General features: G+C 35.4%; 1 protein-coding gene across 1 annotated transcript; it reads right to left on the bottom strand.

Annotated features, from left to right (window-relative positions):
• Positions 1 to 12,830: 12,830 nt before the first annotated feature.
• On the bottom strand, positions 12,831 to 14,962 carry HAM4 (GRAS family transcription factor). The gene has a single exon (XM_086606427.1). It carries the CDS (start codon positions 14,697 to 14,699, stop codon positions 13,140 to 13,142), a length of 1,560 nt encoding a protein of 519 aa, XP_086462553.1. The 5' UTR covers positions 14,700 to 14,962; the 3' UTR covers positions 12,831 to 13,139.
• Positions 14,963 to 15,798: the final 836 nt, after the last annotated feature.

The following is a 15,798-nucleotide window of genomic DNA, read 5'->3' as shown; positions in this document are numbered from 1 at the left end:
TAAGAGTCAATTTCCCATCAACCTTCAAGCACCGTGAGGGGGAAAATCTGTCTTAAGGACATAGTGTATCTTAGTGTAGTCAAGGCGCGCGCCTAGGCACGCTTAAAGCGCAAGGCGCACTTTTAGTGCCTTGCCTTGACCAAAGCGCGAGAGGTAATATAAGGCATGCGTTTTTTTTGCTTTTGTCGTCGAGGCGCTTAAAAAAGCCTTATCAACTTTACAGTTTTTTTCATTTTTTTACAATTTTGCTATAATGTGACACATTTACACTCGATCCAATTGTTGTATGATATAAGAAATTGTACAAATTTAGTAAGTTTCATTGTGGAGTACACTTTAAACTTAATTTTGACTAGTTTTTGTTAAGTTGTATGGATTGAGAGAAGACACAAAGATGAATTAAATTTTAAATGAAGTTTTACGGGATTCTAAAATTGAATCACGTGTTCTATTTTATGAAGAACTCATTTGACTCAATTCTATCGGTTCATTATTTTAGTTTATTGAAGTTGAGCTAGATTGTATTGAGAGATATGAGTTTTATTTTGCTCTTTACTTATTGCTTAAGATTTTTCTTTTAAATGACTACAATGGTTTTATGTTTACAATCACATAAAATTAATTTTAAAGTTTGGCTAAGCAAATCAGTGATAATTCATGTCATATTTAATATTTATTTTATTTTTTATTTGATATATCTATTTTTTTTTATTACTACGTGCCTCACTTCAATCAGGCACGCGCCACACCTCGCGCCTTGCGCCTAAAGTCACAAGAGGGTGTTGCACCTTAGGTGCGCTTTAACGCCTTTACTACACTGGTGTCTACACACTAGGCTTGGATTTAACTAAGGAGTACAAGACACTTACAAAACAAAAGGTTTGTATAGTTTGGTAATTGGTAAAGAGTAAGTACAATTAAGTTGTATATTCTTAACAACTTAAGACATATATCTTTCCCTTCTTCTTCTTTACCGAACAGAATTTGTTTCTGTTTTCTTTTCTATTTTGGTTTAAAGGAATAACAAAGTGTAGTTGTATTTCAGAATATGACAACACCACCAGTTACTCCTGATGTTACTGTTCCTACTGTTGTTCCCCATTCTGTTCCTCATGGGGAGAAGCTTGAAAAGTTCAATGGAACTAATTTCAAGCACTGGTAACAGAAGATGCTCTTCTATCTAACCACCCTTAACTTTGCAAGGTTTCTGTGGGATAACGCTCCTGATGTAAGCCCTGATACAAGGAGAAGGTTTTGGCTAAGGATGCTTGGTTTCATGCTGATTTCTTGTGTATAAATTATGTTCTTAGCGGGTTGGCTGACTCATTATACAATGTGTATAGTGTGTTCAAGACTGCTAAGGAACTTAGGGATTTGTTGGACAAGAAATACAAGAGTGAAGATGTTGGCATGAAGAAATTCATAGTTGGCAGATTTCTTGATTTCAAAATGATGTATAGTAAGACCGTCATAAGCCAAGTTTAAGAACTTCAAGTAATCCTCCATGATGTCATTGCTGAAGGAATGACCCTAGGAGAATCTTTCCAAGTGGCTGCTGTGATTGAGAAATTAATTACCACCATCTTGGAAGGATTTTAAGAACTATCTTAAGCATAAATGCAAAGATATGAATCTTGAAGAACTGATTGTCCGTCTAAGGATAGAGGAAAATAACCGTCTATATGAGAAGAAGGGCAAGGATCCCATGGTGGCAAAGGCCAATGTTGTGGAAGGATTAAGTGCTAAGGGAAAGAGGAAGCACCAAGACAAAGCTCAAGGCGAAGATAGTAGTACGCCTACTAAGTTCAAGAGCAAGTGCTACAACTGTGGGAAAGCTGGACATAAGGCAAGTGAATGTCACAAGCCAAAGAAGTACAAGAAGCAAAAGACTGAAGCAAATGTGACAATGGACAAGCTTTCTGACAATGTTAATGACATGAACCTATCTACTGTGGTTTCTGAATGTCTCATGATTGGAAATGAAAGGGAATGGTGGGTGGATACTGGTGCTACTCGCCAAATATGCTCCAACAAGTTGATGTTCACCACTTATCATGTTGTGGAAAAGGAAGAACAACTCTTTATGGGAAACTCTTCTACGTCCAAAGTTGAAGGCAAAGGAAAGGTGGTGATGAGGTTGACTTCTGGGAAGGAACTATCTCTGAATGAGGTGCTCTATGTGCTTGACATTCGTAAGAACTTAGTTTCTGGGTCGCTGCTGAGCAGGAATGGCATTAAGTTAGTTTTTGTTTCTGATAAATTTGTACTAACTAAGAATGATGTATTCGTGGGTAAGAGCTATCTTTAGGATGGGCTCTTTAGGATGTCTTGTTTTACTATTGCGCCAAAGAGCGCCAATAAAGTTGAATCTTCTGTTTACTTGATTGAGTCTTCACATGTATGGCATGGTAGATTAGGACATGTTTATTATGATACTTTACATAAATTAGTTAATTTGGACTATATACCAAAGATAAAAATAGACCCACACCATAAATGTGAAACTTGTGTAGAATCCAAGTTAACCAGATCATCCTTTCATTCCATTGAAATAAGTACTGAATCTTTAGACTTAATACACACAGATATATGTGATCTTAAGTACGTGCAAACTAGAGGTGGTAAAAAGTATTTCATTACTTTTACTGACGATAACACTAGATATAGTTATGTTTACTTGTTGAGAAGTAAAGATGAGGCAATTGAAGTGTTCAAACACTATAAAAATGAAGTTGAAAATCAACTAAGCAAAAAGATTAAGGCTATAAGGAGTGATAGAGGAGGTGAATATGAATCACCTTTTGAAGGTTTCTGTTCTGAACATGGAATCATTCATCAAACTACGGCTCCTTATTCACCTCAATCAAACAGTATTACGGAACACAAAAACCGAACTCTAAAAGAGATGATGAATGCTATGTTGTTAAGTTATGGTTTACCCCAGAATTTGTAGGGGGAAGCTTTGCTTTCCGCCAATTGCATTCTCAACAAGATTCCTAATAAGAAGACGCTTAAAACACCATACGAATGGTGGAAAGGTCATCAGACTTCCTATAAATTCTTAAAAGTGTTTGGGTGTCTTGCTAAAGTGGAAGTCCCTAAACCTAAGAAGGTGAAGATATGACCCAAGACTATTGATTGTGTATTAATTGGATATGCAAACAATAGTAGTGCATATCGTTTTCTGGTTCATAAATCAGAGATTCAAGATATACATGTTAATACGATTATTAATTCAAGGAATGCTTCATTCTTTGAAAATACGTTTTCGTATAACATGTGTATAGAGCCAAGTTGAACAAAGAGAACTTTAGATGCTACAACTAGTAACCATCCTACACAAAGCGAAATTGAAGAGGGACCTAGACGTAGCGAAAGGTCAAGAACGTCAACGTCTTTTGGACCTGATTTTCTAACATACTTGTTAGAAAATAACCCTCAAACGTTCAAGGAAGCAATGTCATCTCCAGAAGCTACTTATTGGAAAGAAGCAATAAATAGCGAGATTGAATCCATAATGAAAAATCATACATGGGAATTGATAGATTTACCACCAAGTTCTAAGACTTCGGAATATAAGTGGATATTCACAAAGAAATTTAAGACTGATGGATCAATCAACAAGTATAAAGCTAGACTTGTGGTCAAAGACCTTAGACAAAAGGAAGAATTGGATTATTTTGACACTTATTCTCTAGTTACAAGACTAACTTCCATAAGGATGCTAATAGCAATAGCATCAATACATGGATTTGAAATACATCAAATTGATGTAAAGACGGCATTCTTGAATGGTGAGTTAGATGAATAAATATATATGGAACAACCCGAAGGGTTTATTGCTCCTGGACAAGAAAAGAAAGTTTGAAAGCTTGTTAAATTTTTATATGGATTGAAGCAAGCACCTAAGCAATGACATGAGAAATTTGACAATGCAATGTTGTCAAACGGTTTCAAAATAAACGAGTGTGACAAGTGTGTCTATGTCAAAGGTACTCAAAAGGGATGTGTCATTGTATGTCTCTATGTAGACGATATACTAATTTTGGATAGTAATATGGATGTCATAAAATCTACCAAACAAATGTTGTCTAGTAAGTTTGACATGAAAGATTTAGGTGTCGCTGATGTTATCCTAGGAATTAATATTTCTAGGACAGATGATGGACTTGTTCTATCCAATCTCATTACATTGAGACGATTCTTGAAAAGTTCAAGAAATATAACATCACACCAAAAAGGTCACCAGTTGACGTAAATCTTCATTTAGCAAAAAATACTAGAGATAGCATATCTCAACTAGAGTACTCTCGTATACTTGGTAGTTTAATGTATGTCATGAACTATACAAGGCCTGACATAGTATACTCTGTGAGCAAGCTAAGTCGATATACGAGTAATCCTGGCAGAGATCATTAGACTGTCATACTGAGAGTTTTGGGATACTTGAAGTATACTTAGAATTTTGGTCTGCACTCTACAAGATATCCTGCCATTCCAGAAAAGTACTGTGATGCTAATTGGATATCTGACACTAAAGACTCAAAGCCCACAAGTGGATATGTCTTTACACTTGGAGGTACAACTATTTCTTGGAAATCCTCAAAACAAACGTGCATAGCGAGGTCCACTATGGAATCATAATTCATAGCATTGGACAAGGCTGGAAAAGAAGCAAAGTGGCTTCAAAATTTCTTAAAGGATATTCCAAACTGGGCTAAACCTGTGCCAGCAGTGTGTATACAATGTGATAGCTAATCTGTTATTGGTAGAGCACAGAGTAGCATGTATAACAAGAAGTCTTGACACATACGTCGTAGACATAACACCATTAGACAATTGCTTTAAAATAGAGTTATCTCAATCGACTATGTAAGGTCAAAAGATAACATTGCGGATCTGCTTACAAAAGGTTTAACAAGAGAGCAAGTGGAAAGATCATCAAGGGGAATGAGCTTAAAGCCTTTGAGATAATCAACCAAGAGTTCTCATAATGGAAAAACCAACCTAGTTGACTGGAGATCCCAATATCTAGGTTCAAAGGGCCAACTGAATTATGTTTGTGACTCAGTTAGCATTGGAAAGTAATAATATACTCTAACCGATTCCTATATAAGACAGTGCATATCTGCCACGAGACCCAGGATAAGTCAAGCTTTTAATGATTTACTATATCTTGGAAAGTTATGTTTTCCAAATGGAGTATTACAGGATACTCTTTATATAAATCACCTAGGTGAGTGTGAAGTGGGGCTGCTTCTATGAGAATTTTAAGGCAAATGTCTCAAAAGCACTCTCTGAAATCAAGAAGTATTCAAGGCCAAAATGAACACAATCGTAAGAACCAACAGTATTCGATAAGGTACTGCGTGAAGATGATTGTCTAGGTTTATACAAACGGCTGACAGTTCAAGGACATTAATTGAAATCTACTGATCGTCCAATTAAATCCGAACATCTTTCACTAAGGCAAGTTCAAGCCCTCCCATACTACTTGACCTGATGCGATATCTTTTCATTTGTAAAAGAACATAAATCTGATGTTTATGATAGAAGAAGCCAAATTTTCATTCATGTGGGGGATTGTTAGAAAAATAGATTTGCACAAATCCATTAAGATATGAATGAGTAATTTGTCTCTCAAGTTACCCCACTTGAGATGAAATGGGTTTCTCTTGAAACAGTACGTAAAGTGAGAAAAACCTTTTCGAAATGGTGCACTTCAAAACAGTGCATTATGCCGAAAAGGTGCGACCTTTTGAAATGTGCACTGGTTCAAAACAGTGTATCATGCCAAAAAGGTGTGACCTTTCGAAATAGGCATTGGTTCGAAACAGTGTTTTATGCCGAAATGGTGTGTCCTTTTGAAACATGTGACTTTTCAAAGAGTTGCTTATTTTTTCTCAAGAGTCACTGTGTTATTTCGAAGAGGCACCACTCACCTATAAATAGTAGATGAATTTGGAGAGAAAAACACACCAGATCATACAGAGTTTTGATATTTCTCTTCTCCCTCTGTTCTTAGTCAAATACTATGTTGTGTTTGTTGATTCTATAGAATTGACATACTAGCTTTCTATAGAAGAAAATCCATTCTATCTTGGGAGACAGTTTCTCATCAACCTTCAAGCATCGTGAGGGGGAAAATCTGTCTTAAGGACATATTGTATCTACACTAGGCTCGGATTTAACTAAGAAGTACAAGATACTTACAAGACAAAAGGTTTGTATAGTTTAGTAATTGGTAAAGAGTAAGTACAATTAAGTTGTATATTCATAACATCTAGTTCATGGTATACGCATTGCTAGGAATTCTGCTCCCATTACTCATCTTATGTTTGCAGATGATTGTTTCATTTTTACTAGAGCTAATATCTCTGAAGCTCATAATATTCTTACTTGCATGAGTAAGTATTGTATGCTATATGGTCAACAAATTAATTTTAACAAAACTTCTCTTCTCTTCAGTCAAAATGTTCATCATATACACAAGAAATGCCTTTCCCGAATTCTTAAAATCCATTTGTCTAACTCCAACAATAGATACCTTGGTATTGAGTTCAACCCTGGTAAACCTAACTATGTTAGCACTAACAAGATTCTTAAGAGTGTCTCGTCTAAGATTATCTCTTGAAAAAAATAAGCTCATCTCTTTTGCGGGAAGATGTACTTTAATTAAAAGTGTTGATGCTTGCTATGCCGATATACACCATGCAAACTAACTTATTGTTTAAAGCTTTTTGTAATGATCTTGACATGCTTTGTGCTAATTATTGGTGGGGTGAGGATGATCAAAATAAGATCCATATGTTAAACTGGAAATAGTGTTGTGTTAAAAAAAGTTTTGGTGGTTATGGCTTTAAATACTCTTACTATGCCGATATACACCATGCAAACTAACTTATTGTTTAAAGCTTTTTGTAATGATCTTGACATGCTTTGTGCTAATTATTGGTGGGGTATTAACAAGGATGATCAAAATAAGATCCATATGTTAAACTGGAAACAGTGTTGTGTTAAAAAAAGTTTTTGTGGTTATGGCTTTAAACACTCTTACTTTTAAAATCAGGCTCTCATCTCGAAGGTTTGCTAGAAAATCCTCACTGAACCTAACCTTTTTTGAGTTCAACTACTTAAAACCAAGTATTTTAATGATGTACCTTTCCTCAAAGCAACAGCTAAAAAATCTGCTTCCAAATGGTGGAAGAATGTGATTAAAATTAAAAATGGTATAGCTCTTATTCCTTGTTGGTCTTGATAGGGTTATATACTAAAAGCATTACTTTTGTATTAACTCTAATTCTTTATATTTTGAATGAGAATCATATGGGCAAATGTTATGCATATTATATATGTTATTAGTTATATGCATGTGTTTAATACTTTATGTTGTAGATGATATGGTGTGAACACACAGAAGATCATATCATTAGTACCTTATAAAGTATAAGTAATCGTTCACAACCTAGATGGATTTGGACAAACCATTGGTACGGTTGTAGTATAATCTGGTATTAGTCTATCTTGACTATAGAATTACACTAGTACACTTTGTGTGTATTGAACAGGACCAAGTGAGGTTGTTTCTTCTTATATTGACTATATAAGCGAACAAACACCTCTGTTATTATGGATGTTTGTCCTTCTAATCCGGATATAATAACGGGCACTTATGTGCATTGTACATTACTTTAAATCATCAATGAGTGAGATTCATTTGTGAATCAACAAACTCGATGGATTGGGTAATGACATTGTATGTAAGGTGTGATGTTGATTATAGAAGGAATCCGTGTCCCGCAATAAGTCGGGTTGATGATGTCCCCTTGAGGAGCTCAAAAAGATTGTCATGTAAACCCTGCATGTGGATTTATTCCGACATGACAATGAGGTTGAGTGGTACTACTCTCAAGGACATAAGAATTTGATTAATGTAGTTGTCAATAACTTGACTTAATCAATGGACATTCGATATCTTAAACACGGGGAGATCAACAAGCATATAATATGGAGCCCATAAACGCTGACACGTAATTTGGGATTAGGGCGGTAGTGCAACAATGGCCTTTAGTGGAATAAGCCATTTGTTGACTTGGACTTTTGTGTGTTTCGGGCGAACATGGGAAGCCTAAGCCCGTCAGGAGGCCCAACCATAATTTCTCCTCATGGTCCCTGTTGTAGCCTATAAATAGAATACTCTTTCTCTCTGGCCAAAATTCACTATTCATTGTTCTGAAAAAGAGACAAGAAAAGTAGATCTGAATTCGTTTCTGATCTTGAGAGAAAGAAGGGGATTAGTAGATCGTTGCCCACACAACGTCCAATCTGTTCTAAAGGAATACAACAGAAGATCAAGAGATTGATTGTTGATTCGGATTCATAAAGCTTGGATTCTCAGAGTTATCAAAATCGGATTCAAATGTATGTTTTCCAATCACAAATCGTGGACACCCATTAATTCCGCTGCGCGTGGTGTTTGCGGTTTGAAGAAATATTGCATTCTAAATAACGGTTCCTACAGGTCTATCTCTAGTGGCCTCAATGTTAATATCTGGAAAGACAATTGGATTCCTACTCTTCATTATAAAAAACTTGTTGGGCCTCGACCTGCCCATGATAACATCTCATATGCATGGACCAAAATATCGCTGATATATCCGATATATCACCGATATATATCGGTATTTTGGTACACCGACATCGATATTTCCGATATATATCCACCGAATATAGAACCCTTTTTTCGCGATATATATTAATTTCCGATATAAAACTTTATATCGCCGAGATAATCGATATTTACGATATATATCGTTTGACTTTTTGACCATTTTTTAATATAAATCCGATATTTTCAATATATTTCCGATATTTTCGATATATCTGATATTTTAAATAGTTTGGACTGGTCACAAAAAAATGGATATATCCGATATATATATCGGTTTTTGGGTACACCGATATATTAACCGATATCGATATTTTGGTCCTTGCTCCTATGTGTATGAGCTTATTGACCACGACTGTCTTTCTTGGAATGTTGCTAAACTTTATTTGCTTTTTCTACTTGAAATTAAAGCTGAGATCTTAAAGATTAAGATCCATGGTAACTCTGCTCAACAACCTTTTTGGTCTCTTGAAAAGAATGGTATTTTTAGTGTGAAGTTTGCATATAAATGGTTCTTTCGAATGCTATCTCATCTGTCAATCCTATTGGTAATCCTCTTGGTTATTTGAAACGTGCTTGAACCTTAATTTGGCATATTCATTCACCTCTACGTATTAAAACTTTTTTGTGGAAAACTATGCGACATATTTTACCTACTAGGAAAATACTTTTTGATAGACATAGTTGTCCGTCTGATGCATGCCCTAGGTGTAATCTTTGTGTGGAAACTATTGAGCATGCTTTATTTACTTGTCCTCATATTATTAAAGTTTGGTTTGCTTCCCCTTTATCCATATGCTTTAATTCTTGGAATGCTCATATGTGTGTAAAAGATATTATTCATATGATTATTAGTAACTGTGTGACTAAGGATGATAGATACTCTTGCTTCCCTCACCATGTTTGCCAATGTTGCATATTTCATTTGGCTTGATCGGACCAATCTCACTTTTGATTTGACTTTTCACAGATTCTACAACAAGCTCTGAAATCCATAATCCCTGCTAAGCCTCCTCCTCCCATCAAATACTTAATACCTCAATCACTTGTGAAGGATCTCTTCTTGTTATGCACTGATGGTGGCTACGACCATACTAGTGCTACTACTGGTCTTGGCTTTACTATTAATCCTTGGCACAATAAAATCATTTTTGCAGGAAGTAGGCCCTTCAATGCTAGTTCAGCCGAAGAAGCCGAACTGCTCGCCCTAAAGCAAGGGCTTGATCAAGTTCTGCTCATGGGTGTTTCAAAGTTGATCGTTTGTTCAGACTGTCGTAACCTGGTGAATGATGTCAATGGTGTCAACTTTGATCTTCCCTGGTGTCTTCAGAGTCTTTTGCAAGAGACTATATCTCTTAAACAATCCTTAGAGTTTGTAAAGGTTGTCTTTTGTCTTAGGCAGCTTCTCCAACCGGCACATCTCTTGGCTGAAGAAGCAAACGTTAATCTGCAATCGGGTTGTAATAACTTAGTGCCTTCTTTTGTCCAAGTTTGTTTTAATCGAGGACTGAGTTGTATTCTCTATTTGCTTTATATTAATGAAAGTCCCTATGTTTCTTTTTTTTTTTAAATAGTATTGATATCAAAAGACGTAGAGTGATTCTAGGAAAGTAATATGTATATAACCACAATCACTTGGTTTGTCATACTGGAGTGGATTATTCTAGTTTACTTTGGCATCATTTTGGATCCTTATTAGGCTTTTACCTAATATAGATTATAGTCGGACCAGGGAGGTTTTGGGCCCAATACAATATGGGGGTAAATTGATTGTTTAGATGGGTATTTGGACTTGAAGGATTGAGGACATTCACTAAAGTTAAAATGGGTTATCTGGCGGGATAGACTTATAGGAGTAATCTGACCAGCTTGGATGGGGCCATATTTTGGGCAAAACGTTTGGAGGGGGGACGGCCGGCTGTGGACTGTCTCCAGGGCTGGCATTGAGAACTTATTAAGGAGAATGAAAAAGAGTTTGGGTGAAGAAGATAAGAGTATGAAAGAAGAAAAAGTGAGACAGATAGACCAAGGGGCCAAGTGACATTCTAGAACCCCACCCCCCCCCCCTAAACCCAAAATTGTTCACTCTGCTCACTCGATTAGATATTAGTTTGATTGTCTGAGCAATTCCCATATCAATAAAGTTGATTAAGTACAATTAGTTGCATATTCTTTCGTGTAATTTTTTTTTTCTCCTTTTTAATAATTAGGCAAAGAGATTTTTTTTTTTCGAAACAATTTGTGGATATAAACCACATCCATTTTGACAAAATATAGGATGAAATCATGAAAAATGAAATTTGTTAGGAGTGATAAAGTTTGCGTTGAGAGTATAAGAGTAATAACAGTGTTTCCTCGGGGAATCCCAACTAAAATCCCAATCTTTTTTCGCTGAATAGTTTGAGGGCATGAATTTTATCCTTCAGAAGTTCACAATCTACCAGCGCTCTAAAAACTCACACTTCATAAACCAATGTCCTAAAAAAAATATGGTAGTTCAAAACTCAAACGTCTGTTTACGTGTTCCCGAGTCGGTGAGTAATTCGCCACAAACAAACGGTTGCTTACTTCCTTATACAAGCGTCCACATACAGGTTTAAAAATTGGTCTCGTTGACTACTTCAGGAAATATATAATATTTGACTAACGGTCTAGAAATAATTTTAAGTTTTACAAGGCTAGAAATATTGGATTGAGCTAATTTTTTGTAGAGATATAATCCATGAAGAGTAGATTATATCTACAAAAAATCATACAATAATTCATTGTTAAAATGCATTTTTTGATAAGATGTACAATAAGAATGTCACCCGATTAGGATGTCACTACTTAAAACCGATATATATATGCGTCTTTAAAAGTGGCATTCTTATAATAACATCCTTATTAGTACATCCTATCAAAAAATACATTTCAACAATGAATTAGTAAATTGATTTTTGTAGATATATTATACCCACCACGATTATATCTCTACAAAAAATTAAAAATCCAATATAATGGAACTTTGTCAAAAATAGTATTTTAAGTTTGCAATTTTATCTAACGGTCTAGAAATAATTTTAAGTTTGACAAGGCTAGAAATATTGGATTGAGCTAATTTTTTGTAGAGATATAATCTATGAAGAGTAGATTATATCTACAAAAAATCATACAATAATTCATTGTTAAAATGCATTTTTTGATAAGATGTACAATAAGGATGTCACAGTTAGGATGTCACCCTAGCCAAACCGATATATACGTCTTGGCTAGAGTGACATTCTTATAATGACATCCTTATTGTACATCCTATCAAAAAGTACATTTCAACAATGAATTAGTAGCTGATTTTTTGTAGATATATTATACCCACTATGGATTATATCTCTACAAAAAATTAGCTCAATCCAATATGTGGAACTTTGTCAAAAATAGTGTTTTTAAATTTGCAATTTTATCTAACGGTCTAGAAATAATTTTAAGTTTAACAAAATTTTAGAAATATTGGATTGAGCTTTAATTTTTTGTAGAGATATAATCCATGAAGAGTAGATTATATCTACAAAAAATCATACAATAATTCATTGTTAAAATGCATTTTTTGATAAGATGTACAATAAGGATGGCACAGTTAGGATGTCACCCTAGCCAAACCGATTATAATATATATATATATATATATATATATATATATATATATATATATATATATATATATATATATATATATATATATATATATATATTATTTTATTATTATTTTTTCAAATATTGCAAATATTGCATACAAAATTTGAAATACAATATATATCTAGAGTACTCACATATCTATATCATTGGATATTATTCATTTTGCTGGATTCTGCGGTTCTGCCTAACCAGTCACTCTCTTAAGACTTACGTACAAAAAGTAGTACTACTTTAACTTCTAAACAATTGCAGTGTATGAAGTTAAATACCAATGACATTAGCAAAGAAAGTTAAATACTAATGAAAACGAAAGCTAGAAAGCCAAAAAACAAGTTGCATTCTTCGGAAATAAACAGGACATCCTATTCCGTTTAACTGTTTAAGAGAAACTGAGCAATTTCAAAGAAGTTCACCACATCTCATGTTTGTAATCACCTACATGCTCCAAAAATTCAAAATGAAACTAAAAGTACTAACAACGAACAGAAGATTAAGATCCACAGTTCCACACACCCCTTCATTTCTTGTTAGATTGAAAGGATAACTACATGCACTGGTGCACATGAGAATTGAGATTCCACAACACGTTAGGTATTTAGTTGCTCAAACATGTTGGTTGGAAACAAGACAAACTAATCTAAACCACCATTAAAAAAACGACATCTACTAAACAAAAACACCAATATAGCACCCCCCACAATTTTTTTTCCCCTTTTTTCTTAATTAGAAAATCCCCGAAATACAAAGCACCAAACATAAAAGAGATTGGAGAGAAAGCAAAGTTTAACAACTCTCTTCCTCAACACCTCCAAGCTGACGTGGAGACCAATTCTCTCTCATGCCAACAAAGCAACATCGAGCCATGTCGTTTCTCCACGTGGAAGCCTCTAACTTGAGCTCTTCTAACCAGCCACTCAGCCTGTGAATCAGTAAACTCACTGAATTGAACCGGGATCATTCCAACACTTGAAAACAGCTCTCTCCATGGCAAAATACAATTTCCGGCTGAAGAAACATTAGCAAAAATCTTTGGTTTTAGAAGAAACCTCTCAATTCTTCTAACCAATTCAACATCCCCATTGTTTGCAGCATCAAGCGCTTCAAACAAAGTCGAATAGAATTCAAGTCCATTAATGAAATTCTTCCTAAACGAAGTACCTCTGCTTTCCCTACACCCTTCACCATCAATAAAAACAGTTATCCTAGGCGAAATTCTTCGTAGAAAACGAAGAAACCCCGCGATAGATTCCGATGTTTTAAGACACCGGAAGATCGCAGGCGACAGATTTACAGCTATACTCTCACCATTAACAAACCTAATCGAGTTAAACATCAGATCATCAAACGAGTTAAACATAATAAACTCAAGCTGAAACTGAATTCCAACTTCTTGCGCAAATTGTTGAAGATTCTCTCTAATCAACCCAGCTTCCATACTCGATTCTTCAGGCACTACCGCAGTAATACGAAGAGACGACGCAAGAACGTTTCTTGATTTCGCTTTATTCGCAATCTCTTGCATGAAAGAAGCCCACTGTCCACCAATACCAATCTCAAAATCCACTACATGAATATATAAAGTCCCATCTAAAGCTTCAAGAAGGGCTTGATTTGCCGTGAAACTCGCGAACATAGTTATTGGAGAGATTTCAGAAAAGGATTTATATGATTTGATCTTTTGGACTACTTGTAAAGGCGAAAGGTGGTGGTGGTGATAATTATTGTCCCTGCTTTCATGAGTAAGGAAAAATTGAAGAGCTTCTTTGAAGTAAAAACAAGCACGTTGAAGTGGTTTACCAAATGGGCAATGTAAGTGTTGATTGAGCCGCGACAATATCACCTGCGCGGAATGTAAATCATTGGATTCGACAAACGTTGCAGCTCGGATTAATTGGTCTAGTTGTGAACAATCGAATTCCAGTTCCAGATTTTGGAAAGTTTCGGTACTGAAATTGTTGAAATTTTCGTTTAAGAGAAAAGGTGGTGGCAGTGGTGGTGGTGGATTGAAATGAAGAGGGGTAGAATCGTCTTTTTCTGATAAATTTAACATCATGGAGTCCCAATCTTCGGAGAGGAAGTTTTGAGGATGGAGATGATGAGGTGGTTGTGGAAGTGCCACGTGGTCGTCCCAAGGAAGAGAAGTGTCGTCTGATATGCCGGAAATTGCAGTGAAATTATTGACGGAGTCTGAATTGTTGTTACCGAGAACTGGGCTTGGACTTCGACGAAGGTCCAGAACTGAAGTGGGTTCGTACAGAAACTGAGCGGTGTGGTTATTGGTGTTTTGGAAAAGGGTGTTTGTTGGTTTTGGGTGTGGTAATTGATTTTGGCCTTGGGGTGTAGTGAAAGGAGATCTCATAGTGAAGAGAGAAGAGAAGCTGTTTGTTTCTGTTCTTCTCTTTTGAGTTTTTTAGCTTCTTCCTCTTTTTTGCTCGATCTCTTTGGGAAATGGAGTGAGGAGGAGGGACTTTTCGTCGTTATCATTGCCTGCTTTTTATCTTTGCGTGCATGAATGGTGGGTCGATGTATGCGTTTCAGAGTCATACATGCATCATGCATGAAAGACACGAGTCAGAAGCCTTCTTTGTCTTTTTAGAAACTTGTACTTGAATACTTATTTGCATCAAGGTTTCACTGTGCTTACTTTTCTTTTGGCTTTTAGCGTGTCGCTGGGTTTCAGCTTGTGAACGGCGTTTTAATTTAACTTTGACTTATTGCTCTTGGGCTAAAATCAGATAGGGGACACCCTCTTTGGTAAACTGTTCACCCCGTTAGGCCCATAAGTTGTCATGCTGTTCCGCTAACAATAAACTGAGTTTTGCTGTTCCAAAACAGTTACAACCGTTGATATTGTGCTTCGAGATTCAAATCGAGACAATAAAACGGGACTCGAAATGTTGGCTTCTGGTAGGTCAGGAACTTGGGCGGGGCGGATTAGATCTCTTAGGCACGAGGAGTTGGTCGGGCTCATATAACACCTCATCTTTTCTTTTATTTTTCTTAGTATAATACAAATACTAATAATAAGGGATAATAGATAATAAATAAAATAAAATAGTATAAGTATTAGTAGAAATAAGAGACGAAGGTTTATTCTTTTCTATTTTGGGGGTTTTTAAAAACAGAAAAACCCTTTTCGAAAAATCATTTAGAGTTTGTAAAACACAAATCACTTTTGGGCTGAGAAATATTTAAGAGAGTTTCACATATAGTAGGAAAAGAGAAGTTTCTTCCTTTAAAATGATAATATAATTATTTGCTCTTGTTGACAAAATATCTGGAAAACAAATAAGTTCTCAGTTTCTCGGTGAGTAGATATTTTACCTTTTACTAAACTATTGGATTTTAGATAAAATAAAATAGGTAAGGTGTACAACCTATTACACTATACTAGATTTTGTAAAACACAAAGTTTTAAAAAATACAAGTTTTATACTCTTGTCTTGTTTTGTTATTCT

This window comes from Coptis chinensis, chromosome 4 (assembly GCF_015680905.1).
Source record: "Coptis chinensis isolate HL-2020 chromosome 4, ASM1568090v1, whole genome shotgun sequence".
Taxonomy (NCBI): Eukaryota; Viridiplantae; Streptophyta; class Magnoliopsida; order Ranunculales; family Ranunculaceae; genus Coptis; species Coptis chinensis.
The sequence above is the reverse complement of the archived record's forward strand: the minus strand, read 5'-3'. Positions and strand labels throughout refer to the sequence as shown.